The 27259-nt window shown below is 41.0% G+C and overlaps 1 protein-coding gene and 1 long non-coding RNA gene across 3 annotated transcripts in view; both read right to left on the reverse strand.

The window, feature by feature from the left end:
• LOC309847296 overlaps positions 1-9323 on the reverse strand; it is a 202222-nt gene extending 192899 nt beyond the window's left edge. Inside the window, exon 1 of the long non-coding RNA XR_014302382.1 lies at positions 7116-9323. This is a non-coding gene — a long non-coding RNA (uncharacterized lncRNA). The remainder of the gene's footprint in view (positions 1-7115) is intronic.
• A 1425-nt stretch (positions 9324-10748) lies between these two features.
• Positions 10749-23011, reverse strand: PRXL2C (peroxiredoxin like 2C). 2 transcript variants are annotated; one of them, XR_014302381.1, is made up of 7 exons: positions 22670-23011; positions 22167-22235; positions 21232-21285; positions 20965-21070; positions 17387-17518; positions 14148-14850; positions 10749-12591 (listed from the first exon to the last, which is right to left on the reverse strand). XR_014302381.1 is itself a non-coding variant. In XM_082697279.1 (6 exons), the coding sequence occupies exons 1-6, from the start codon at positions 22877-22879 to the stop codon at positions 14723-14725; spliced, it is 699 nt and encodes a 232-aa protein (XP_082553405.1). In that variant the 5' UTR covers positions 22880-23011; the 3' UTR covers positions 12798-14722. The 2 variants fall into 2 exon arrangements, 1 of the variants encoding a protein (XP_082553405.1); XM_082697279.1 differs by lacking the exon at positions 10749-12591 and having other exon boundaries at positions 12798-14850.
• Positions 23012-27259: the final 4248 nt, after the last annotated feature.

Here is a 27259-nt window from a genome sequence, read left to right on the forward strand (position 1 = left end):
ATATTAGTTTCAGGTATATAATATAATGATTTGATATTTGTATATATTGCAAAATGATCATCATAATCAGTCCAGTTAACACTATCGCCATACATAGTTATAAAATTTGATTTTCTTGTGATGAGAATTTTCAAGATCCACTCTCAGCTCTTTCAAATATACAGTAAGGTGGGGTGCCTCGGTGGCTCAGTTGGTTAAGTACCAACTCCTGATTGCAGCTTGGGTCACAATCTCGGGTTGTTAGGTGGAGAATCAAGCTCCACGTGGATCCCCACATCCAGCCCTTCACTGGGCTCTGCCCTGGGTGTGGAGCCTGTGGCTCTCTCTCTCCTTCTCCTTCTGCCCCTCCCCCCTTAACTCTCTCCCTCTCTTAAAAAAAAATGCAGTAAGGTATTATTTAAAGATTTTCTTTATTAATTATTTTAGAGCAAGAGAATTGGGGAAGAGGGGGCTAAGGAGGGGAGTGGAAGGAAAGACAGAGTGGCAGGGAGGGAGAGGGACAAGGAGGCTCCACACTGAGCATGGAACTGGCACAGGGCTCGATCCCCTGATGGAGATCATAACCTGAGCCTAAATCAAGAGTCCAGCACTCAAGAGCCTGAGCCAGGTACTCCACAGTAAAGTATTATTAACTACAGTCATCTATGCATGACATTCCTATGACTTATTTATTTTAAAACTGGAAATTGTACTTTTTGACCCATTTCACCCATTTTGCCTACCCATGCCACAGGCAACCAACTGTCTGCTCTCTGTATTCATGAACTTGGTTTTTGTTTTGTTTTTTTGTTTTTTTAATATTTTATTTATTTGAGAGAGACAGAGATAGTGAGAAGGAGCAAGAGTGGGAAGGAGGGGGAGAAGCAGACTCCCCACTGAGCAGGGAGCCCCGGGTGGGGCTCCATCCCAGGACCCCAGGACCCCAGGACCATGAACTGAGCTGAAGGCAGACATTTAACCGGACTGAGTCACACAGGGGCCCTGAACTTGGTTTTGTTTTAAAATTTTACATATAAATGAGAGAATGAAGTATTTATCTCTTTTTATCTAACCTATTTCACTTAGTATAATGCCCTCAAGTTCCATCCATGTAAACAGCAAATAGCAAGATTTCATTCTTTCTTTGGCTAAGTAATATTCCATTGAGTATGTGCACGTATATGTGTGTGTGTACACACACACACACACACTAGATGCATTTTCTTTATCCATTCATCCTTTGATGGACACTTTAGGTTGCTTCTAAGTCTTGACTATTGTAAATCATGCTACAATGTATACGAAAGTACAGATATCTTTTTGAGTTTGTGTTTTCATTTTTTTTTTTTTATAAATAATCTAAAGTAGAATTGCTGGATCTTATTGTAGCTCTCCTTTCAGTTTTTTGAAGAACCTCCATACTCTTTTCCATAGTGGCTGCACCAATTACATTCTCACCAAGTACTTGAGAGATCCCTTTTCTCCACATCCTTGCCAACACTGTTACTTCTTGTTTTTTTTTTTTTTTTTTATTTTAGCCATTCTGATAGGTGTGAGGTGATATCTCATTGTGGTTTTGATTTCCATTTTCCTGATGATAGGTGGTATTGATCATCTCTTCATGTACCCATTGTCCATCTGTTTGTCTTTGGAAAAATATATTCTGCAATATACTTTTTTTTTTTAATTTTTTAAAGTTTTTTTTTTTTTTAATTTGGCAGAGAAAGAGATCACAAGTAGGCAGAGAGGTAGGCAGAAAGAGAGTGGGGGAAGCAGGCCCCCTGCCGAGCAGAGAGCCCAGATGTGAGGCTCAATCCCAGGACCCTGAGATCATGACCTGAGCTGAAGGCAGAGGCTTAACTCACTGAGCCACCCAGATGCCCCTATTATTATTATTATTTCAGTTTTGTTTTTATGTAATCTCTATATCCAACATGGTATTCAGGCATACAAGCTTGAGATCAAGAGTCACATGGTCTACCAACGAGCCAGCCAGGCACCCCTCCAATACATTTTTTTGTTTGTTTTTGTTGTTTTGTTTTAGTATTAGTTTCAGGGGTAGAATTTAGTGATTTATCACTTGTGTATAACACCCTGTGCTCAATAATAACAAGTGCTCTACTTACTTAATCCCCATCACCCAGTTACCCCATACTCCACCCACCTCCCCTCTAGCAACCCTCAGTTTTTTCCCTAGTTAAGAGTCTCTTACAGTTTGCCTTCCTCTCTGTTTTTATTTATTTTATTTTTCCTTCCCTTCCCCTATGTTCATTTGTTCTGTTCTTAAATTCCACATATGAGTGAGATCATAAGGTATTTTTCTGTATCTGATTTATTTCACTGAGCATTATACTCTCTAGCTCCATTCATGTTGTTGCAGATGGCAAGATTTCATACTTTTTGATGGCTGAATAATATTCGATTGTATATAGATACCACATCTTCTTTGTCCATTCATCAGTCAATGGACATTTGGGCTCTTTTGGCTATTGTGGATAGTCCTGCTATAAACATTGGGATGCATGTGCCCCTTCAAATCACTATTTTTATATCCTTTGGATAAATAGTAGAGCAATTGCTGGGTCATAGGGTAGCCCTGTTTTTAATGTTTTGAGGAACCTCCATACTGTTTTCCAGAGTGGCTGCACCAGTTTACATTCCCACCAACACTGTTAGAGGTAGTAATTCTCCATATCCTCACCAACATCTATTGTTCCTGAGTCATTAATCTTCCAATGCATTTTTAAAAAAATATTTTATTTATTTATTTGACAGACAGAGATCACAGGTAGGCAGAAAGGCAGGCAGAGAGAGAGGAGAAAGCAGGCTCCCGCTTGAGCAGAGAGCCCGATGAGGGGCTCAATCCCAGGACCCTGAGATCATGACCTGAACCAAAGGCAGAGGCTTTAACCCACTGAGCCACCCAGGCGCCCCCCTCCAGTGCATTTTTGAAAGCATTTCTTTGCTTTGTTTTCTTTTTGTGTGGCATACAGCTCTAATTGACAGGAGGCCCTCATACTGGCCAATACAGATATGAACAACAAAATATCAAAATATGAGCTTTCAGTCTAGAAAAATGGAGAGAAAAGTATACTGGTTTAAGCAGAAAGAATGACGAATGTTGTGCTTATGAGAGATTTTTGCATGTTTTTGGAATTATGAAGCTATTCTTTGTTTACATCAAGTTAGTAAATACATTCACATGTGGCATTTTAAGTCTTTAGGAGTCAAAGTCTGGAAATGTCAGTGATTACAGGCTGCTCTCAGAGTAAAGTTAAATAATAGAGCTGGAGTGATTTTCTTTTTCTTTTTTTTTTTTTTTTTTTTTGGAGTGATTTCTAAAGAAGTCTTAAAAATTCTCTGAGTGCTTACCTGTTTTTAAAAAGGATATAGAAGATTGGCATAATATTAAAAATTATTTTTTAGAAACAAGTTTTACTTCCATAAGAGCTTTGATCAAATACCTCATCATGATGAATAAGGCTAATTACACTGTGGTTCTTGTGAGCTGCTTTTAAAAATTCATGTGCCAACCTCTGAGTACTCCAATCTCCTGCCTACCCCTCCAAGACCTTCAAGTCACTGGGAGGTTTTCTGCACCCTGTTTATCATTTACTACCCCATTTTATTAGTTGCCCTGATACTCTTCCTGCCTTCCCTAGATATATTCTGAATGATTAAAGGCAAAGATTCTGCCATATCTGTCCTTTAAATCTCCCATAATACCTAATGTGATTGGCCCTGGAAAACATCTTCTCCCTAACTATCAGACCATATCACCTGTAAAGCAGTACTGCAGCCCAGATCCCAACAAGAAAGACATCCCTGTGTTGCCGTTCTAGGCGGGAACTGAATGTACAGCTTAGTAAACCTACATGTTTTAAAGGTGTAAAAATTGCTTTTCCACTTTCCATGTATAAATGTAAAACCATCAGGGTGCCTGGGTGGTTCCGTCAGTTAAGCGTCTACCTTCAGCTCAGGTCACAATCCCGGAGTCCTGGGATCAAGCCCAGAGGTGGGTTCCCTGCTCAACAGAGAGCCTGCTTCTCCCTCTCCCTCTGCCTTACCCTTCTGACCCCCCTCCCCGGCTTGTGCTCCCTCTCTCTCTCGCTCTCGCTCTCGCTCTCACTGTCTCTCAAATAAATCTTAAAAAAAAAAAAAAAAGTAAAATTGTGGACTGCCTTCTTTTTCAACATTTGTGCTGTAAAGGCAATTATTGGACAATAAAGGTACAACCTGATTAATACATCTACAAAACAGGCTATGATATATTCATATCTGTGTGTATGTGTATGTATATATATATTCATGTGTGTGTATGTGCGTATATACACACACATGTATATATATATATATATGCATATACACACATATACACAGAGACATATATATTCAATTTCAATGTACTGTACACCATTTAAGACTACAAAAGGTACTGGGGCTCCTGGCTGGCTCAGTCAGTTAAGCATCTGCCTTTGGCTCAGGTCTTGATCCTGGGGTCATGAGATTAAGCCCCATGTCGGGTTCCCTACTCAATGGAGAGCCTGCTTCTTCCTCTCCCTCTACCCCTGCTCCCCGCCACTCATGCTCTCTCTCCTTCTCAAATACGTACATACATACATACATACATACATACAAAAGGTACAAAGAATGATACAACAGATATCCCTGTACCCAACTACCTCACTTTAGAAATGAAATTTTGCCAACCCAGCCAAACCCCATTTCTGTGCCCACTAATCACCTCCCCCTTCATTCCCCTGAAGATGTTCATTTTCCTTAATTAGCTGTTTATCACTGCCTTGCATTTCTTTAAAACTGTAAGACATATGTAGGTATCTTTAAATAATATATACTTTTTAAAACTTTATGCCACAATTAATTCATCTATTCTCCTGGTAATAGGCATTTAGGATGTCTCCAGATTATAGTGATGACAAACAATGTCGTTGTGGATATTTTTGTGCATTTCATCTACTTTATATAAGACTGACTCTAGAGCTATACACGTTTTCTATTTTACTAGATATTGTTAAATTGCTCTGCAAATTTTTTCTCTAGTTTATGTTCTATGAGTGTGTGAGAATACCCATGACTCTATCCTCAACACTTGTTATCATCATACTTTTTATTTTTTGCCAAACTCCCGAGTATAAAATAGTTTATCACTGTGGTTTTAATTTGCAAGGCTTAATTACTAGTGAAGTTGGACATTTTTCCTGTTTATTAGGCACCTCTGAGATTTTTCCCTATGAATTTATAGTTGTGTACCAAAGAATGTGGTCTTCCCTCAAAAGAGGTCTAGCCTTTGCCCTTAGCTTCTTAGAGATAATCCCTAAACTCTTGGAATGTCACTCCTGATAGGAGTGGACTTGCCTGAGGTCATGCCAGACAGACTAATGATACTGTGATTGAAAAATAGTCGTTTACAAAATTACACTCATGTATTTGTCTTTTCTTGTGGATAATTAACTATACCAGCACCACTTACTAATTAATACTCTGTCCTTTCTCCAGTTATCTGCAGCATATGTTAAGTGTGTCTATATGTGTTTGTCCGTTTCTGAGCTTTCTACTCTATTCCATGCCTCTCTATATATACATATGCCCTGCCAATTTCACACCATCTTCATTGTTATGGCTTTAGCCTACATTTTGATTTCTCATAGAACGTGTCACCTCTTGCCTCTTGTTCTTCAGGAATGTCTTAGCTTTCGCTCTTTTTTTTTTTTTTTAAGATTTTATTTATTTGACAGAGACAGAGAGATCACAAGCAGGCAGAGAAGCAGGCAGAGAGAAAGTGGGGGAGGAAGCAGTCCCCCTGCTGAGCAGAGAGCCTGATATAGGGCTTGATCCCAGGACCCCGAGATCATGACCTGAGCTGAACACAGATGCGTAACTGACTGAGCCATCCAGGCACGCCAGTTTTATTATTTTTAATTGAAATTATTATTTTTTAACAGTTTTTAAATTTTTTTTTAAAGATTTTATTTATTTATTTGACAGAGAGAGATCACAGATAGGCATAGAGGCAGGCAGAGAGAGAGAGAGGGGGAAGCAGGCTCCCTGCTGAGCAGAGAGCCCGATGCGGGACTCGATCCCAGGACCCTGAGATCATGACCTGAGCCGAAGGCAGCGGCTTAACCCACTGAGCCACCCAGGCGCCCCAGTTTTTAAATTTTTTTATAATCATATATTATTAGCCTCAGGGGTACAGGTCTGTGAATCACCAGGTTTACAGGTTTACACACTTCACAGCACTCATCATAGCATATACCCTCCCCATGTCCATAACCCAACCACCCTCTCCCTACACCCTTCCCCCGCCAACCCTCAGTTTGTTTTGTGAAATTAAGAGTCTCTTATGGTTTGTCTCCCTCCCAATCCCATTCTTGTTTCATTTATTCTTTTCTTACCCCCCAGCCCCCCAACATTGCATCTCCACTTTCTCATATCCGGGAGATCATATAACAGTTGTCTTTCTTCGATTGACTTATTTTGCTAAGCGAAATACCCTCTAGTTCCATCCAGGTTGTCGCAAATGGCACGATTTTATTTCTTTTGATGGCTGCATAGTATTCCAGTGTGTGTGTGTGTGTGTGTGTGTGTGTGCGCGCGTGTGTGTGTGCGTGTGTACACCACATCTTCTTTATCCATTCATCTGATGATGGACATCTAGGTTCTTTCCATAATTTGGCTATTGTGGACATTGCTGCTATAAATCTGTGCCCCTTCGGATCACTACGTTTGTATCTTTAGGGTAAATACCCTGTAGTGCAATTTCTGGGTCATAGGGTAGCTCTATTTTCAACTTTTTGAGGAACTTCTATGCTGTTTTCCAGAGTGGTTGCACCAGCTTGCATTCCCACCAGTAATATAGGAGGGTTCGCCTTTCTTCACATCCTTGCCAGCATCTGTCATTCCCTGACTTGTTATTTTAGCCATTCTTTTTTTTTTTTTTTTAAGATTTTATTTATTTATTTGTCATAGAGAGAGAAGCGAGAGCAAGCACAGGCAGACAGAGTGGCCGGCAGAGGCAGAGGGAGAAGCAGGCTCCCCGCCAAGCAAGGAGCCCGATGCGGGACTCGATCCCAGGACACTGGGATCATGACCTGAGCCGAAGGCAGCCGCTCAACCAACTGAGCCACCCAGGCGTCCCTATTTTAGCCATTCTGACTGATGTGAGGTGGTATCTCATTGTGGTTTTAATTTGTATTTCCCTGATGCTGAGTCATGTGGAGCACTTTTTCATGTGTCTGTTGGGCTTCTGGATGTCTTCTTTGCAGAAATGTCTGTTCATGTCTTCTGCCCATTTCTTGATTGGATTATTTGTTGAGTGTGAGTTTGATAAACTCTTTATAGATTTTGGATACTAGCCCTTTATCTAATATGTCGTTTGCAAATATCTTCTCCCATTCTGTCAGTTGTCTTTTGGTTTTGTTAACTGTTTCCTTTGCTGTGCAAAAGCTTTTCATCTTGATGAAGTCCCAGTAGTTCATTTTTGCTCTTGTTTCCCTTGCCTTTGGTGATGTTCCTAGGAAGAAGTTGCTGTGGCTGAGGTGGAAGAGGTTGCTGCCTGTGTTCTCAAGGATTTTGATGGATTCCTTTCTCACACTGAGGTCCTTCATTCATTTTGAGTCTATTTTCTTGTGTGGTGTAAGGAAATGGTCCAGTTTCATTCTTTTGCATGTAACTGTCCAATTTTCCCAACACCATTTGTTGAAGAGGTTGTCTTTTTTCCATTGGACATTCTTTCCTGCTTTGTTGAAGATTAGTTGACCGTAGAGTTGAGGGTCTATTTCTGGGCTCTCTATTCTGTTCCATTGATCTATGGGTTTGTTTTTGTGTCCGTACCATACTGTCTTGATGATGACAGCTTCGTAATAGTGCTTGAAATCTGGAATTGTGATGCCAACAACTTTGGCTTTCTTTTTCAATATTCCCCTGGCTTTCAAGGTCTTTTCTGGTTCCATATAAATTTTAGGATTATTTGTTCCATTTCTTTGAAAAAAATGGATGGTATTTTGATAGGAATTGCATTAAATGTGTAGATTGCTTTAGGTAGCATAGACATTTTCACAATATTTGTTCTTTCAATCCAGGAGCATGGAACATTTTTCCATTTCTTTGTGTCTTCCTCAATTTCTTTCGTAAGTATGTCATAGTTTTTGAGTATAGACTTTTTTTGCCTCTTTGGTTAGATTTATTCCTAGGTATCTTATGGTTTTGGGTGCAATTGTAAATGGGATTGACTCCTTAATTTCTCTTTCTTCTGTCTTGTTGTTGGTGTAAAGAAATGCAACTGCTTTCTGTGCATTGATTTTATATCCTGACACTTTTCTGAATTCCTCTACAAGTTCTAGCAGATTTGGAGTGGTCTTTGGGTTTTCCACATAAAGTATCATAGCATCTGCAAGGAGTGATAGTTTGATTTCTTCTATGCTGATTTAGATGCCTTTAATTTCTTTTCATTGTCTGATTGCTGAGGCTAGGACTTCTAGTACTATGTTGAATGGCAGTGGTGATAACGGACATCCCTGCCGTGTTCCTGACCTTAGCGGAAAAGCTCAGTTTTTCTCCATCGAGAATGATATTTGCGGTGGGTTTTTCTTTTTTTCTTTTTTAACTATTTCTTTTTTTTTTTTTTAGATTTTATTTATTTATTTGACAGAGAGAGAGATAACAAGTAGGCACAGAGGCCACAAGTAGGCAGAGAGGCAGGCAGAGAGAGGGGGAAGCAGTCTCTCCACTGAGCAGAGAGTCCAATGCGGGGCTCAATCCCAGGACCCTGAGATCATGACCTGAGCCAAAGGCAGAGAATTTAACTCAATGAGCCACCCAGGTGCCCCTGCGATGGGTTTTTCATAGTTGGCTTTGAAGCTATTGAGGTATGTGCCCTCTATCCCTACACTTTTAAAAGTTTTGATCAGGAAGGGATGCTGTACTTTGTCAAGTGCTTTTTCAGCATCTATTGAGAGTATCATACAGTTCTTGTTCTTTATTTTATTAATGTATTGTATCACATTGATTTGCAGATGTTGAACCAACCTTGCAGTCCTGGAATAAATCCCACTTGGTTGTGGTGAATAATCCTTTTAACATACTGTTGGATCCTATTGGCTAGTATTTTGGTGAGAATTTTCGCATCTATGTTCATCAAGGATATTGGTCTGTAATTCTCTTTTTTGATGGGATCCTTGTCTGGTTTGGGGATCAAGGTGATGCTAGCTTCATAAAATGAGTTTGGAAGTTTTCCTTCCTTTTGTGTTTTTTTAACAGTTTCAGGAGAATAGGAATTAATTCTTCTTTAAATGTTTGGTAGAATTCCCCTGGGAAGCCTTCTGGCCCTGGGCTCTTGTTTGTTTGGAGATTTTTTTTTTTTTAATTTTTTTTTTAAAGATTTTATTTATTTGTCAGAGAGAGCGAGCGAGAGCGAGCACAGGCAGACAGAGTGGAAGGCAGAGTCAGACGGAGAAGCAGGCTCCCTGCGGAGCAAGGAGCCCGATATGGGACTCGATCCCAGGACGCTGGGATCATGACCTGAGCTGAAGGCAGCTGCTTAACCAACTGAGCCACCCAGGCGTCCCTGTTTGGAGATTTTTGATGACTGTTTCAATCTCCTTACTGGTTATGGGTCTGTTCAGGTTTTCTTTTTCTTCCTGGTTCAGTTGTGGTAGTTTATATTAATTGAAATTATTTTTAATTTACTTTAAATAAAATTACCTTTAACCTTCTCTAACATTGCATTTTGTAGTTAATTGACTTGGAATTGTAGACCTCTTCATTTGATTTTTCTCTGTAGTCCACATTTTATTTAAAGATTTTATTTATTTGACACAGAGAGGCACAGCGAGAGAGGGGACACAAGCAAGAGGAGCAGGAGAGGGACAAGCAGGCTTCCGGCTGAGCAGGGAGCCCCATGCAGGACTTGATCCCAGGACCCCAGGATTATGACCTGAGCTGAAGGCAGATGCTTAACAACTGAGCCACCCAGGCACCCCATAGTCCACATTTCAAATGGAGAATGTTGTGTCTCTTCAGGTACTGAGGTACTTGTTAAACTCAGGAAAAATTTTGTTAGATGGAGGATACTTTTGGGGTGCCTGGGCGGCTCAGTTGGTTAAGTGTCTGACTCTTGGATTTGGCTCAGGTCTCAATCTCAGGGTTGTGAGATTAAGCCCTGCATGGGGCTCCACACTGGGCATGGAGCTTACTTTAAAAAAATTATTACTCCACATCAACTGCTCATAGATTTTTTTTCCTTTGGTTATTGTGTATACATGCTTAAAAATTGATAAATTTCATCAAAACTACAGTAAGATATCACTTCACACCCATTAGAATGGCCATTATTTAAAAAAAGGTAATAATAATACGGGTACCTGGCTGGCTCAGTTAAGCATACAACTCTTTGATCTCCAGATTGTGAGTATGAGCCCCAGGTTGGATGTAGAGATTTCTTAAACAAATAAACATCTAAAAAAATAGAAATAAGTTGGTGAGAATATAGAGAAATTGGAACCCTTGTACACGGCTGGCAGGACATAAAATGATGCAGCTGCTCTGGGAAACAGTCTGGTGGTTCCTTAAACACGGAATGCCGCTATTATCCCAGCAGTTCCACTTCTGGGTATATACACAAAAGAACTGAAGGCAGGGAATCAAACAGATACATGTACACCAAGGTTGACAGTAACATTATTCACAGTAGCCCAAAGGTAGAAATAATCTCGATGTCCATTGAGGGATGAATGGATAAATAAAATATATATACGTACAATGGAATATAATTTAGCCTTAAAAAGGAATGAAATTTTGGTACATAATACAACACAGATGAACCTTGAGGACTTCATTCTAAGTGAAATCACACAGATACAAACAGATAAATATTATATGACTGCACTTACATGAGGTTCCTAGAGTCATCAAGTTTATAGAGGCAGAAAGTTAGAACAGCAATTGCCATGATAGGTATTATTTAATGGGTACAGTAAGACATAATGACAAAATTCTGGAGATGAATAGTGATGATGGTTGCATAATACTATGAATATACTTAATGTCACTGAACTGTACACTTAAAAATGGTTAAAATGGTAAATTTTTGTAATGTGTATTTTACCACAATAAAAAATGTTTTAAAAAATGTGTTAAATTTTGGGGCACCTGGGTGGCTCAGTGGGTTAAGCCGCTGCCTTCGGCGGCTCAGGTCATGATCTCAGGGTCCTGGGATCAAGTCCCGCATCGGGCTCTCTGCTCAGCAGGGAGCCTGCTTCCCTCTCTCTCTCTCTCTGCCTGCCTCTCTGCCTACTTGTGATCTCTCTCTGTCAAATAAAAAAAAAAAAATTTAAAAAAATGTGTTAAATTTTAACAATTATAGTATCTATTTTGACTGACAGCTTGGACACAATTATACATTATATGTATACACAACAAATTCCAAGAATGCTCTATAGGTTTCTTATTTTAGTATGGACATTATTTTTATACAATAGGTAATCATTCAAATTTATATAATACGGATATAAAACTGGCATCTTGTACCTATTTTCAAAGTTTTCTGCTAACAGATCCAGCGTATGAATAGCTGCCACTCCACTTTTTATATGGGTACAAGAAAACTTGGAACTGAAAATGAACAAAATTAATTTAAAAGAACTGTTTTTTTTTTTTTTAAGATTTTATTTATTTGACAGAGAGATCACAAGTAGTCAGAGAGGCAGGCAGAGAGTAAGAGGAGGAAGCAGGTTCCCTGCCGAGCAGAGAGCCCAATGTGGGGCTTGATGTGGGGCTCGATCCCAGGACCCTGAGACCATGACCTGAGCTGAAGGCAGAGGCTTTAACCCACTGAGCCACCCAGGTGCCCCAAAAGAAGTCTGTTCTAAATGAAACCTAGGGGTGCCTGTCTGGCTCAGTCAGTAGAGCATGTGACTCTTGATCTCAGGGTCATGAGTTCAAGCCCCATGTTGGGCATGGAGGCTATTTAAATAAACTAAAACTAATTTTTCACAGAATGATATGTAAATATACCTTCTGCAACTGCACATCTTTAATTATTTTCTGGAACACTTTAAAAAAAATAGTATCTTCAGAGTAGATGATACTGCTTCTTTATGAAGTTTGTCCCTCAGTTTCACATGGTCCATGTTATCATTCTGGCCCCAGTGGTAGATGGTAATATAAATAAAAATTTTATGCAGATTACTAGCTTATCATCAATCTTCTTGAAAAACAAAAATATTTACTTTTTAAATTAAATATGCACTTTCATTTTATTAAAATTTTTGTTGCCTCTGATTCATTGTAGAAGTCTTACACCACTTCCTCACTGGGCTCCTTGGTCTATGGATGGATCTGACTGCGGTGCTGCTGTAGCTCTTAGAAGCTCCAGGAAGTCTCAAGTTGCAGGCATAGGTCACAGGCCATACTTTAAGCGGTGGTCTTAGTTTTAACCCTCTACTGCAGGAGGCCTTTCAGTTGGCCAAGGAACATTCCTGGGATGAGCACAAACCACAGAGCAGCCCACAGCTTCAGGGCATGGTCATCAGCATTGTTTCTACTTCTGCTTTTGGCCCTGGTCATTTCCTCACTTTTTCATTAAAAGTTCAGCTTAAGGGATGCCTGGGTGGCTCAGTTGGTTGGACGACTGCCTTCGGCTCAGGTCATGATCCCAGAGTCCCAGGATCGAATCCCACGTCAGGCTCCCAGCTCCATGGGGAGTCTGCTTCTCCCTCTGACCTTCTCTGCGCTCATGCTCTCTCTCACTGTCTCTCTCTCTCAAATAAATAAATAAAATCTTTAAAAAAAAAAAAAAAAAAAGTTCAGCTTAAAAAAAAAAAAAGTTTCTTCTCTGTGAAATGGGCATGATGACCATGTCAGTTCTATAGAGCTAATGAATGTTAAGAACTTGGAATACTACCTGACAAATAATCAGCACCATGGAAGTCATAGATAGCATTCTTCTAATAGTATTTCTATGTATTTATTGTAGGAAGGTTTTTCAAAAATTTGAGTCTAGTACATTAATTGGTACAGCACATGTTTATATATTTCACAGTACCTAGGACAAATAATTTTTGTATCAGGGTGCCTGGGTAGCTCAGTCAGGCAGGCATCCAACTCTAGATTGCTGCTTAGGTCACCATCTCGTGGTTGTGGGACTAAGTCCCTCATCTGGCTCTGTGCTCAGAGCAGAATCGACTTATCCCTCTCCCTCTGCCCCTCTCCCCTGCCAAAAATAAATAATAAATTTTAAAAAATCTTAAAAAAAAAGATTTTTTGCATTAAATATGTTTGTTTGGGTTGGTGATTTACCACTGCACTGTTTGTATCTCCCTGTATCTCCCTGAGGCCACATAAAGAACATTTATGGATCTTAGGAAAATGTGCTATACATTTATAAGCACATAAAGTTTTGTGTAAGCTATAATTCAGCAGTTTTAAGCCTAAAATCAGCAAATGGGGTCTGGGTCACCAGTCCTTCCTTACTATAAAAAAACAGCACAAAATTGTTTAATTTTAAATGTCATGAGACATTTCATTTTTATTGATTAAAAACATGATTTTTTACAAACATACATTAAAATATTTGGATACTTGAAATGTATTTGTGTGTGACCTCATATGCCTGACATAAAAGCTTCTAAGTTAAAAGCAGCACATACTTGCTAATAATTACCAAGATTTTGATCTTACTGTACTTTTCAAAAGAATTTTTTCCCAACTAAACCTATAAAAGATGACGACAATACACTAAACAAAAGCAATCTGGCAGCCAAACCAGTGTACATTTAAGCTATAAAGCTTTTTTAGTTTAAACAATTCTTAGAATTCTTTCAAAAAGCATACTGAAGCATATCTTAAATACGTAAGAAATTTTTTTCTCCTTTTACTCCTCCCCTCAAAAATCCTAGTGAAATGGGTGTGCAAGATGCTCTGAACATAGGATATGCAGAAGGCTTGGTCTGCTATATTTCCTTTGAGTAAAGCAATAAGGATAGAAACATGTGGATGGCAGCCCATATAAATGCAGCTTTGTGGAACTTGTTATGTAGGAATATATTCTTCATATAATTTTTAAAGAACTTTTCCTGGCAAACAAAAATGAATCATGCTCATTATAGAATAGTTCAGAGATAAAAGTATGGAAAAGACAATAAAGACACATGTAATCCTACCACACAGAGGTACCTCCTGGCAATATTCTGGCGTGTTTCTCTTTTTTCCTAAGCATACAAAAATATAAACATATAAAAATGATTATATTCACAGACTGTACCCCTGGAGCTAATAATACATTATATGTTAATTTTTTAAAAAGATTATATTATTTATAGAATTTGATATCCTGCTTTTTTCACTGGATAAAATGGTGGTGAGTTGCTTCCCTTTCCATTTATATGTTCTTCAAAGAATTTATTATTTTAATGGCCAACAGAAACTTTCATTTAATGGATATACCCTAATGTAAAATAAAGAATAGTATTTCTAATTTTATAGCTTTTAAAGTTTTATATAAACAAACTTTAATTTTACATAAAATTTTAAAAGCTACAGAATTATAAATATGTATCACGTTTTTGACAACTGATGCCTCCTAGCACAAAATAACTGGTATAAAGTCTCTTCGTGTTTTCATAACTCCTCAAAGGCTGGGAAAAGCCAAAAAGCTAGACATTGCACAAGAATACCATACTCTGAACATTTCAGGTCATATTCCAAGGGTCCACAGTCTATACCATCACACATGGATAACCGAAGGTCTGCTTGTAAAGTCCACGTGCCGAACTCCTACAAGCTGTAAAAGAGAGTTGATGGGTTTGTGATCCAATCTATTTTTATCACGGTGTATAAAATGGATGTTGTTACCTAGGAGAGAATAAAAGGCAATTGTTGGCATACAGTATTATTCATCAGATTTATTGTTTATTAGAACCAGGAACCTTTTCAACTTTTAATTAGTCTAAAGGGAAAAATTAATTGCCTGGATTTCATAATATTCTCTATATAATGCCCTAATAATTTTTAATTGAAGTAATAAAGCATGACAAGAATTATGGTTGGGCGCCTGGGTGGCTCAGTGGGTTAAGCCGCTGCCTTCGGCTCAGGTCATGATCTCGGGGTCCTGGGATCGAGTCCCGCATCGGGCTCTCTGCTCAGCAGGGAGCCTGCTTCCTCCTCTCTCTCTCTGCCTGCCTCTCTGCCTACTTGTGATCTCTGTGTCAAATAAATAATAAATAAAATCTTTAAAAAAAAAAAAAAAAAAGAATTATGGTTAAATAAAAGTGATACTTAATGTTTTATGAGATCCAAGGGGAAAGATTCTTAAATTATAACCTCTGTTAGGTTTTATTAGATGTAATTAAATAAAATGTCCTGTCAAACAGACAGGCAGAATATGAAACTAGCATAAATATCAAAGCTGGAACATCACATCTGTTTCTTAAATGTAATAATGGAATAAATCACTTGCTTCAAAAAAAAAAAAAATTCACTGCCAAACACTGATTTAATAGCCTATCTGCATTATAACCATAGACCAAAAGAGGCTGAAAAATCAAGGCATTGATACAGTTAGTTACAATACACTTAGACATTCACAATCCTTTTATCCACTCAAATTGAAAGGTCATAATTTATAGGTCTAGGGTCTTTTTTACTTTGATTCAAGACCAGAATTTTAACTTAAAACATAAGATTAAATATTAGAAGAGGCATGTTTTTGGGTGCTGGGTGGCTCAGTTAGTTAAGCATCTGCCTTTGGCTCAGGTCATGATCCCAGGGTCCTGGGGGATTGAGCACCACATCTGGCTCCCTGCTCTGCAGGGAGCCTGCTTCTCCCTCTGCCTGCCGCCCACCCTGCTTGTGCTCTGTCAAATAAATAAATAAAATCTTAATTAAAAAAAAAAAGGCATGTTTTCTACATTGTACTTACATGTTGTCTACAGTAATCACTATAGATTTAATATCATAAATTGGCTTATTATCAAATAAGGCGACATGAAATATAGGTTTAACCATGAAAGGTTTCTGTAAATAAGTATACCCAGCTCTCTCCTTAGAGAAGCTACATTTCCTCCAGCAGGTAGTATAAAATATTCTCCTTATTGAGTATGTTCTCAACTTGGGACACAAATGATGCTCTCTGTGTGCTTGTCACTCTTACACACCTGAACATGTAGTCAAATGATCCTGAGACATGGAGATTAGGGACTCAAAACCCTCTGAAGATGGAAACAAGCCATCCAAAACTATGGCTCAAGGTCATTCAGGGCTAATCTAGAGGACTCATTCTCATAGAACAGGGCTTGTCTTTTTTTTTTTTCTAGTTTAACTGGTGTAAATTCACAAGGGAAAGAGATTAAATTACAGGTTTTAGCTAGCTAAAGAGCTCCAGCTGCAGAAAGCTAAAAAGCCACAATGCTTAGTCAAAATCCTCCTTCTAAAGACCTTAAGACATGTGGAGTTCATTAAAGTAAATGTTAATTTTATAACTCTTAGGAGCTATGCTCGCTTATGCAGACAATTTTAAAGAGGAAGAACAACCAAGAAAATCAATTTACAACTTAGTGATTTATACTGTTATATGTGAGTGCCTGTCCCTGACTGTGACACTTGACCATGGTAGAGATCCAACACTCAACCATTTAGCAGTGTGGAGCTAAAGAAGCTAAAGAAATTTCAGGTGGTCCAAACTGATCAATAAATCTATTAAAACTACGTTGCTTAGAGTAATTGTTACTGAGTGAGTTTTCCCTGCAGCTGACTTGCTTTCTGACACTGAGTAAGTCTTCTAGCCTTGTTAGATATAAGTGACTAGACGATTCTCTGTTGAGGAAAAGAAAAAAAGGAAATAAAAGGGGTGATGGTTTGTTCTATGTAGAAATGTTTACTTCTGTGAACTTTTTTAAAAAAAGATTTATTTTAGAAAGACAGCATGTGAGTGTGGGGGTGGTAAGGGAAAGAAAGAGAGAAGATCTCAAGCAAACTCCCTGCTGAGTGCAGCCCACACAGGGCTCAATCCCAGAACCCTGAGATCATGACCTGCACTGAAATCAAGTATCTGGCGTACAAGCCGCTGACCCACGCAGGCGACCCTCTTCCATGAACTTTTCAAAGAGTTTTATTGACAGATACACTTCACCCAACCACCACTGACTTTCCCATCCCAAATACCTGAAATCACTCAGGCACAGAGTAATGGGCACATTATATCCAGTAAATAGGCACCAAAATACACAGAAGCCTTAGCAAACAAAGGTAACCCCTATAAGCATAGATTGCGACTGTTACAATGCCGAATTGCGATTTTTACATGGAATCTGTTTCATGAAGAAACTGTGTGGCCTCCTAACTTCTAAAAGGCACAAAAAGTGTGCCACTGGACCCGGGCTTTGATGTTTACCTGGACCTAAGATGAGGGTTCCACCCTGCTGAGCAGGGTCTCCTTGAAAATCAAAGAGAGGGCCAGTCACTGCTCTCCACAGACTCCGAATGCTTCCTGAGAGTATATTCGATTTTATGTGGGGGCTGTTTCCTGAAATATTGAGAACTGTCTTTAGATATTATCATTTTATACTCAATTAGATATCAGAAGATAATGTATCGCTTCTATAAAACCTTCTTTTTTTTTTTTTTTTTAAGTTGACAGAGAACATACACTGGTTTGGGTTGTATAATGTGGTGATGCCCAGCTCTGTACTTGGGCTAGGCTCAATACAAACATAGCTGCCACCTGTCACCATACGATGCTCTTACAATAACACGGATCCCATTCCCTATACTGTACCTGTCATCTCTATGACCTAATCATTCCATAACTGGAAGCCTGTACCTCCCACTCCCCTTTACCCATTTTTGCCCATTCCCCTTGAAAGTTTCTTTCTTGTGTTCTCCTGTGTTAACTTGTCTTCTTTTCTCCCTTCAAAGAGAGCTTTCTCAGCCTTTCACAACTGACATTTTGGACCACATAAGTCTTCAGCCAGTGCATTGCAGGGTGGTGAGCAGCATCACCGTCCTGCATATCCACCAGATGCCACAATAGCTTCACCAAGTTGTCACAAACCAAAAAGGTCTCCAGATAACACCAAATGTACCCCACTGGAGAACCATTACTTTAAAGTGATGATATACCCCAATCACCTGCCACAGAAAAATGTCCGCTACAGACTTCTCAAACTGACAGTGTTTTCCCCCACCTTTTTCTTTTTTAAAGATCTTATTTATTTATTCATGAGAGAGAGAGAGAGAGAGGCAGAAGCTGAGGGACAAGCAGTCTCCCTGCGGAGCAAGAAGCCCAATGTGGGACTCAATCCCAGGACTCTGGGATCATGACCTTAGCTGAAGGGAGAGGCCCACTGAGCCACCCATGTGCCCCACCTTTTTTTTTTTTTTTCTTTTTAATATTTTTAAGTCCTCCCCATAACCAACATGGGACTCGAACTCACAACCCCAAGATCAAAAGTCACATGCTGTACTGAGTTAGCCAGGTGCCCTTAATGCTTTCCCTTTTAATACATCATTTATCCCGTTTAATTTCTCACCTACTAATAGGTAACTATTAGTTTCAACTATTTCAAGAGCCACTGCAGCACAGACTAATATATGCTCATCGAAACCCATTTCCTCTTTCTGGGCCCACAGCTAACCTATATTTCCAGTCCTCCCAGCAGTTTGTTATGGTCATGTGACTATGTTCTAACACATGAGTAAAACGATACAGGCCACTTCAGGCCTGCTCCTTATGACCTCCATGTTCCTTCTACATTCTTGGAAGCCCTGGGCTGAAAATGACAGAGCAGTAAGATGAAAGGGGCCTGGGTCCTTTCCCCTGTGTCCCTGCCTGGACTGCTACTCGGAGGAAAGACATCTGAATAGATACACCCATCTTGAACAGAAAAAAAAACTAACCTCTACGGTGCTGTGCCACTGAGACTTTGGGAGTTGTCTGTGACAACGGCTACTCCAGCTGCCTGTCCATCTTCCTTGACTGTCAGTTTTTCCCCCTTCTTTCCCACAGTGACTAATACTTCACTTCCGCTCCCTCTGAGCAAAGGGACCCACTCTCTTTACCCTTCTTGTAACTTATCTTTCTCCTATCCCTGCCTTTTATGTCTTGCTTTTGGCTTTTTGTTTTGATGGTTATGGGGCCTTTAACCTGCCTGAATCCTTAGTATTTCCAGATACCTATCATCTCCCTTCTTCTCTTCTATTTTTCTCATGTTTCTATCATGATGGACATTTATCTGACCAAGGAACAAATACAGGCCTGTTACCTTAGAGACATAAGTAAAAAACTAAATTTTACTGTTTTCTAAGATTCTGTGTCTAAAATAAATATTCAGAAACCCAAGTTATCTCTTCATAGCCAAAGAAGAGATTTAATATTTCTAAATATTTTAATATTTAATATTTCTAAAATTTTAGAAATTTAATTGGAGATTCCATGACCTAGAATTTAACAATCTTTGCTTCAAACATAATCTAATTTTGCCCATTTGAATTTAGTTCTTATGTCTATAACTCCTGTTTTTCAGTATTCTATAAACACATTAGTCCCTGGCATTTATGGGCTTTATTTTCTTATTCTTTGTTTTTATAAAATGTCCACTAATTTAAAATCATTATATTTTTTAGAGTCTTAATTTTCAAGTGGGGCTATTCTGAGACTGATTCTGAAATTTCTGCTCTTTCAGAGAGAAACTTTTATTTTATTATTTATTTCTTTAAAAAATTATTTATTTATTTGACAGACAGAGAGATCATAAGTAGGCAGAGAGGCAGGCAGAGGGAGAGGAAGAAGCAGCCTCCCTGCTGAGCAGAGAGCCCCATGCGGGGCTCCATCCCAGGACCCTGAGATCATGACCTGAGCCGAAGGCAGAGGATTTAACCCACTGAGCCACCCAGGTGCCCCATAGAGAAACTTTTAAAAGATGATTTTATGAGAGAATAATATTTTCTGGTTGGAAATACAGCCCTTGAACGCAGGTCACAGGAGTTTAAAAGATTTGACTATACCATCTCTAACAATTATAAGCATATATTTTGTTTAGAATTCAACTGTTTTCTTTGCAATTCTGTATTTTTATTGAGCTGATGAACTGTGAAGTGTTAACTAAGGTGAAACTCAACAGTTTAGATCTAAAGTGCTAAGTGATAAACAACTTGCACATGCTGGGACTGTTAGAACACAGAAACCACCTACCATTAAGTAAGGTTCACAAAGTATACATTGCAATTTCCTATACCAGGAAGAAAAAGAAAAGAGCACACTCGGTGTGTTTATGCTAGCTCATTAGTTTTAATAAAGTTTAGGCTGCTTTCCTTAAAAACATCAGTAAAGGGATCATGTCAACTTTATGTCATAAATAGCTCCTGACCCATCCCCTCCTCTCCATCTCTGCTGACATTTCTTTCTAGCCTATCACTCCAACCTACTATAGCCGTATCACTAGCTCTGGTTTGGTGAGTTCCAATTACTCATCCACACTGAACACAGGATTATCATTTCGCCACTTCAAATGCTTGTATGACATCCCCACTCCTCCAGAACAAATCCAAATTCCTTGGCATGTCACCCCAGACTGGGCCTGTATTAGCCACAACTTGTTAAAAATACAAAGGCCCTTTCCTAACTTCCATACCTTGGGGTAAGCATGGCAATATCTTCTAAAACCTTGTTCATTACACACGCATGTACTCTCAATCTTTATGAAAATGATTTTTATTTCCACAAAAATAGAATCATACCTAAAACACTGTTCTGCAACTTGCTTTTTTCACGCACTTAGTATTTCACAAATAGATTTCTATGTCATTACACCCAGGAAATAAATCTTTGAGAGCTTGGTGTATCCTGGCCCACTTACCAGAATCATAAAAAGCAGCCTGATTTATGAATTTACCATTTGTTTCCCTATGCATACATACAGAAATGTGCAAATGCACCATCAGTGTTTTCTGATGAGACGTGTCATGTCTTACCTGAGGAGGCAATTTCTTCACCTCTTTTCATTCCCAATTTTTTATAAATTTCTCTCTCAGGGTCAACATAGATTTCATGAGAATACCCAGTCAGTTTGCAGAAAGGCTAAAAAAAAGGTATTTGGAATTTGTTTAAGTAAAAATGAGAGAAAAGTAATTATAACCTACCTTTATTTTAGCAAATTTAACCTACACTTAGTGGTTCAAACAAAATAATTTTTATGTCTGAAACAGATATGTTAGTTTCTCAATTTCTGATATATTTACCTCGATATGATGATAGGATGACTGTCCAATCACTATTAGAGTGACGTCTGCTTCCTTCAGGAAAGGAAAGGGACAATTACATATTACCAGAAATTATACATGTTTTATAAAACCTCCCCGTCCAACTCTTTTGCTCCATTCTAATGCCACCTACAGGCTTATAGAAGAATGGAATAAACAGCAAAATTGTGAGTCAAAGCAAAGCAATGTATGCTAAAATGTTCAGTTAATTCAGTCAATCTCTTGCTAAGAACTTCAAAATAATATACTCAATAATTCTCAAAAAAATCTATGCTCCCTCCAAAGGCGTACACTAAACAAGAATAAAAATTATTGAAGTAGGGCTAATCAGACAGTTTTATTTTTTTACATCCCTATTCATAACACCTGATGAAAACAGATCTTAGCTTTATAAAGGTTGTCCAATTCCTTCACTGAAAAGCTCACCTGGGGACAAATGTATATGTGCCTGACAAAGATCATATGTATGTGGTTGTCACAGGAACGTGGGAGGCACATCCTAACAAATACAAATTTCAACCCTTAAGCTATATTTGTATTTTCCTATAATGTCCTACTTGGAGTGTTCTTACTTAAAAAATAAGGGAAATAAAATAATTTCTAGCGTTTGTGCTTCTGGTCATTATCAACATTTGCCAACAGGTTACTTACAACGTTATTATTACAGTTAGTATATTTATAAGCAGACAGTAGTGAATAAAGCAGGACAGAAATAGATCTCTAACGTCTCTCTCCTTTTTGAAAGTGTTGGAGAGATGTTTGGGAAGGTGATAATCTGGGCTTGCAAGGGGGTCTGTTCTGGAGAGGTGTTGTCCTATGCACCTCACCCCACCCCGCTTCTTAGAAATCACATGTGACTTTGACAAGGTCGCCCTGAAGCAGGGTACGCTGCTGTTCAGTCTCAGGAAACTTACCTGTAAAAAACTCTTGGGGATTTTGGCCAGATCTTCTACGTATTCCTTGCAAATGTAACACAGGAAATGCTGAAATCCCAAAACGGCAAAAAGGACAAGTTAGCAACTAATACCTCAGGATTCAGAAAAGACCAAGTACTTCGTTACGCGTGACGCTAATTAACGCTACTCACAGCGGGTAGAAAAAGGGCAAAGGGCGCCCAAGAGGCGTTAATATTGGGCCGCACCCACTTCCCTAGGCCTTCTCGTTAGCTGGGAAAAGGGACTTGGCTTGGCGGGCTGGTTTTCCATTCTAATAAAGGCAGCGAGAGAAGCGGTTCGCATTCCGGAAACCTCTAGTGGACCGCAACGGGAAGGGCCACGGCCCAGCGGGACCGCGCTCTCGGGCCTTGAACCTCTCGAAGCACCCGAGGTCCACACCCCAGCTGAAGCTGTAGAAGCAACCTCCATCCCAGCCTGCGGGCCAAGTCCCTACTCCGGGCCGCCCGGTTGTCTGCGCTCACCCTCACGAAGACTACGACAGCCCGACGCTCCCGAAACAGCGCGCCGAAAGGCACCTGCCTCCCGGAGGCGTCCAGCACGGGCAACTCGGCCACCGCTGCGGCCAGGGGCTGCCCGCGCTCTGGGCCGCTCGGGACTGTGGCTGGGGCGGTGCGACCGCTGACCTGCCGCGTGACTGCGGCGAGGGCGGGGTCGACCTCTGCACCCTGCATCTGCCCGCCCGGGTTGGAGCCCACCGTCCCCAAAGCGGACAGCACAGGTTCGAGGAGCCGGGTGGAGGCCAAGCGGGGCTCAGGGCGGAGCAATCCCGGAGGAGCACTAGGAGCAGGGTGGGGCGGAGCGGAGGGCGGAGCGGAGGGCGGAGCGGGCGGCAGAGCGGGCAGGATGCAGGGGGCGGGGCTACGTGGGGTCTCTAGGGGCCCGGACGAGCTTCCTCACGGGGGGGGGGGGGGGGAGCGGGGGGCGGTGCAACCCGGGAGGGGCGGGGCGGAGCGCAGCCTGTCCTGGGAGGGGGGAACAGAGCGCAGGGCGGAGCTCGAGGGGCGTTGCCTCGCTGGGTTTGATGCAGCTGGGGCCGCGGGGTCCTGGGCGCTGGCAGTCGGGACAGTGAGGGGATAGGAGGGGACACGTCCAGCTGCGTAGATGTTGGGTGTGCTCAGAACAACCAAATCAGTGAGCAACAGTGCTGCTGCCCCTCGGAACAATTTGTTACTTAAACTGTACCCCTGGAGGATTTTACTAGTTGCCAAGCACATTTAGACATGGCCTTAAAAAATACTGATACTGACAACAGGTCTTTGGGGAGAAGGACGATGTACAACCGTGAAGCTGGGCAGCTGGGGATGTCTGGCTCCCTCAGGGCAGAAGGCCCCCCCTTCCCCCAAGCAGGGCAGCCGGGAACGCCTGGCCCGCCCAGGGCAGAACCTCGCCTGCTTCAGGGAAGCCGAGCACCGGAACGCCTGGTCAGCTCAGGGTGGAACGAAAACCGCCTGCTTCCCTTTTTCGTTGTCGCTCCTTTCTCTTCCCAGAAGTGCTCGTTGTTAGTTAGATGAGTCCTTTGAATGTGCTTGGTTAACTATAAACCTTACCCTCCTCCTTGCTTGCCTGCAAGACGTGACTAACGTTTGGCCTTCATCAATCCTTCTGTTGGGCTATTGTTTTCTATCTAATAAAAGTGAGACTGTGGAGTTGCTCGTGGCAGCAGTCCTTTTTGACTGTTGTCCCCTGCTCCCAGTCTTTTGCAACTGACTTGTTTGTGCCTAATTCTTCTCTCGTCCCCGACTGGAAGCGGCACAACAGATTTGTTGTATTTTCTTCTATTCCGTTTTTCACCCATCCCCTCCTTAGGTCTGGTGTTTTGTTTTTGTTTTGTTTTGTTTGAGGTAAAGTTGATGTACATCTTACGTGTGGAATTAGCTTTTATTTATTCATTTATTTTTAAGACTTTTTTGGGGGGGGGCTCTGGGTGGCACATTCCGCTAAGCACGTTGGACTCTTGATTTTTTCCTTGTGGTCCTGATCTCTGGGTGGTGAGCTTGAGCCCCTCCTCAGCAATCCATGAGCACAGTCTACTTCAGATTTTCACTCCCCCACCCTCTTCCTCTCCCACTGGCCAAGTAAGTGAGTGTTCTTTGTCTCTCAAAGAAGTAAATAAAAGTTTAATTTTAAAAAGGCTTTTTTGGGGACAGACACCAGGGTGGCTTAGTCCTTAAACGACTGTCTTTGGCTCAGATCATAATCTCAGGGTCCGGGGATTGGCACCCTAGTAGCAGACATTTTTTTTTTTTTAAGATTTTATTTATTTGACAGAGAGAGATCACAAGTAGGCAGAGAGGCAAGCAGAGAGAGAGAGAGAGGGAGGAGGAAGCAGGCTCCTTGCCTAGCAGAGAGCCCGATGTGGGACTCGATCCCAGGACCCTGAGATCATGACCTGAGCTGAAGGCAGAGGTTTAACCCACTGAGCCACCCAGGCAGCCCGCAGACTTTTTTTTTTTTAAGTAGTCTCCACCCCCAGCACCATGCAGGGCTTGAACTCACTGTAAAGATCTATTTAGCCAGAGCGACTCCATCTTGGTTAAAAGCCATTTTGTTGTTTGTGCAGTAAAACTTAAACTGACCCTGCCCCCCTCCCCCCAGAGAAACTTACTTAGAAGGTCTGGGAAACCAGTAAAATATGGCCAGCTAGTTCCTGATAACAGAGCCCAGAATACAAGGACGAGTCGGGTCAGGTGGAGACATCCAAATCAGTAAGAAACACACATACTTTTTCCCTAACCACCAAAGAATGTAAACCCCGCCATTTGGGCGCCAACCTTGAGCACTAATTCTGACCAGAGTAATAGTTTGGGTCAAAAGCTACTATTGGGTAAATTGTAATTCAATTGGCCACCTGCGTGTGACCTAACATGACCTCAATCTCATTGGCCACCTATGTGTGGCCAGACTTTTGCTCTATAGAAGGTAATCTGTAAGATGGGGAGGGGTCACCCTCTTCGGAGGCGGCCCTGACTGGTCAGTCAGTCAATTCTTGAGCCTGTAAGCTGGAGGTGGTCACTCTCTTTGGAGATGGCCCTAGCCAGTCAGTCTGACTTCTAATGCTTAGCGTAGAATAGAGCTTTGCATAACTTTCACCTTGTCTCAGTCTCATTCCCCTTGGCCAATCAGTCTGATTTCTATTACTTGGCATAAAATAAAGCTTTAAATAACTTTCACTTTGCCTCAGTCTCGTTTTGTTTAATAATGGACCTAACACTGTGGGCTCATCCAGGATTAAATGACGAGAACTGAGCCAGCATCAGAATTTCTGGGAAAAGCCTCCGGAGGTGAGATTCTGTCTGTCTGTCTGTCTGGTTGCGGAGCTCCAGGGGTATGGCCCACTGGGCAGAAACTTGATGCGGTATTGCTCCCCAGAGCTGGAGTGGATGCGGGGACACCCCATCCCTCCACTGGTGGATAGCCAGGGGGTTTGAGTCCCCCTAGGCTGTCACAGGGGGTTCAAGTCCCCCGCCGTTTCAGGGGGTTAGAGTCTCCCTGAGCGGTTATCAGGGGGTTCAAGTCCCCTGCCCTTTCAGGGGGTTGGAGTTCCCCTAAGCAGTCACTAGGGGGTTCATGGTCCCCCAAGGCAGCCAGGGGGTTCAAGTCCCCCTAGGCAGTCAGGTGTGCCTTGTTTTTGTTGTCAGTTGTGCTGTTTGTTAAATGTATTGGAATTTTGTCTGTTGTGCTGGTTGTTAAGTTTACGAGGATTTTTGGAAGAGACGTCCCTTACCCCCACCTGGAGGACATGGTCCTTATCTGTGAGGACAGCCGGCTGCCATTGCAGTCAGATTCTCCCTTAACTTCCTTTCAGTTCTGTCTTCGCTGCCGCGCCGGATCGTTTGTCTTTGTGAGCATGTTCTTGTTAATTGTTGTAAGTGTATTTGTCTTGTTGTGGACTGAGGACGTGATGGAACAGACACAGAAGACCCCTCTGTCTCTGATGATTGACAACTTCTCGGATATTAGGAAAGAACTCATAACCCGAGCATGGATGTACGAAAGGGAAAGTTTCCGACTTTCTGCATGTCTGAGTGGCTATCCTTTAATGTTGGATGACCCCGGGAAGGCCGCTGGGTCCGTGGGTTGTCTTCGTCTTGTCTTTTTTTTTTTTTTTTTTTTTTTTTTTGTCTGTTGTGTTGTTTATTGTGTTTGAAGAAATGGGGCAAGTGGAGAGTAAGGGGACTCTGACTTTCATCTCTCCGTTCCTCCTAATAGATGTGGGGCTTCTCCCCTCACTCATTTCTTATGTTAATGGCTGGCTATAACTGGAGCCAACTGGTGTTGGTCTAACTCGAGACAGAGACCATAAGGAATATTCCTAAGCAGCTGCCGAAACTCCCTTTGTTTTGGGGAAATTCCCTGTCTTCTCTGGCTCTATATGGCCTGCCTAAGCCCTCCCCTCTTGCTGGTGGGAAAGCATGGCATCTGCTCCTCTGTTGGGGCTGATGAGCTCTAAAACTGGGAACTCTTTCTCTGCCTTCTGGTGGCACTTTGTTCTGTTCTTCACTGTCGGGAAACAAGAAGAGCACCCCGTAGACCTAACACCCCTGACTCCGGATCTTCCCACCTGGGTCTCAGGTGAACATTCAAAGCAGAATGGGCCCAGGTGGAACGTAAATCAGTATTTAAACTAAGTTAAGTTTGCTGGTTTAATTAAGATAGACATGTCTTTAAAGTTACAGTAGTAAATATGAAGCTTTTATTCTGTCAAGGTTTACTGAAGCTCAAATAAACTCATGTTATTTGTTAAAGTGTGTTAGCAAAGAGATGACTGAACTGATGGTTACTTATCTGTCTCAAAGTTTCAATGAGTTATTGCTAAGGTAGCTTTCAAAGTCTTTGGTAACCTGAAAGTTTAAAGTTTTGGTTGGATGACAAGTGGAATTAAATTATGAACATCTAGGTTTTAACCAAATGGGATAAAATGTTAAAGCATTGAGTACTTGATATAGGTTTATGCTTTTGACTTCTTACTTCAAAGAAACTAAGAATAAACATGTTTTATGCTTAACTGTTTCATAATTAGCCTTCTAAAGAATTCTGTTGTAACTGTTCAC

Source organism: Mustela nivalis (assembly GCF_964662115.1).
Source record: "Mustela nivalis genome assembly, chromosome: 13".
In the NCBI taxonomy this organism is placed as follows: Eukaryota; Metazoa; Chordata; class Mammalia; order Carnivora; family Mustelidae; genus Mustela; species Mustela nivalis.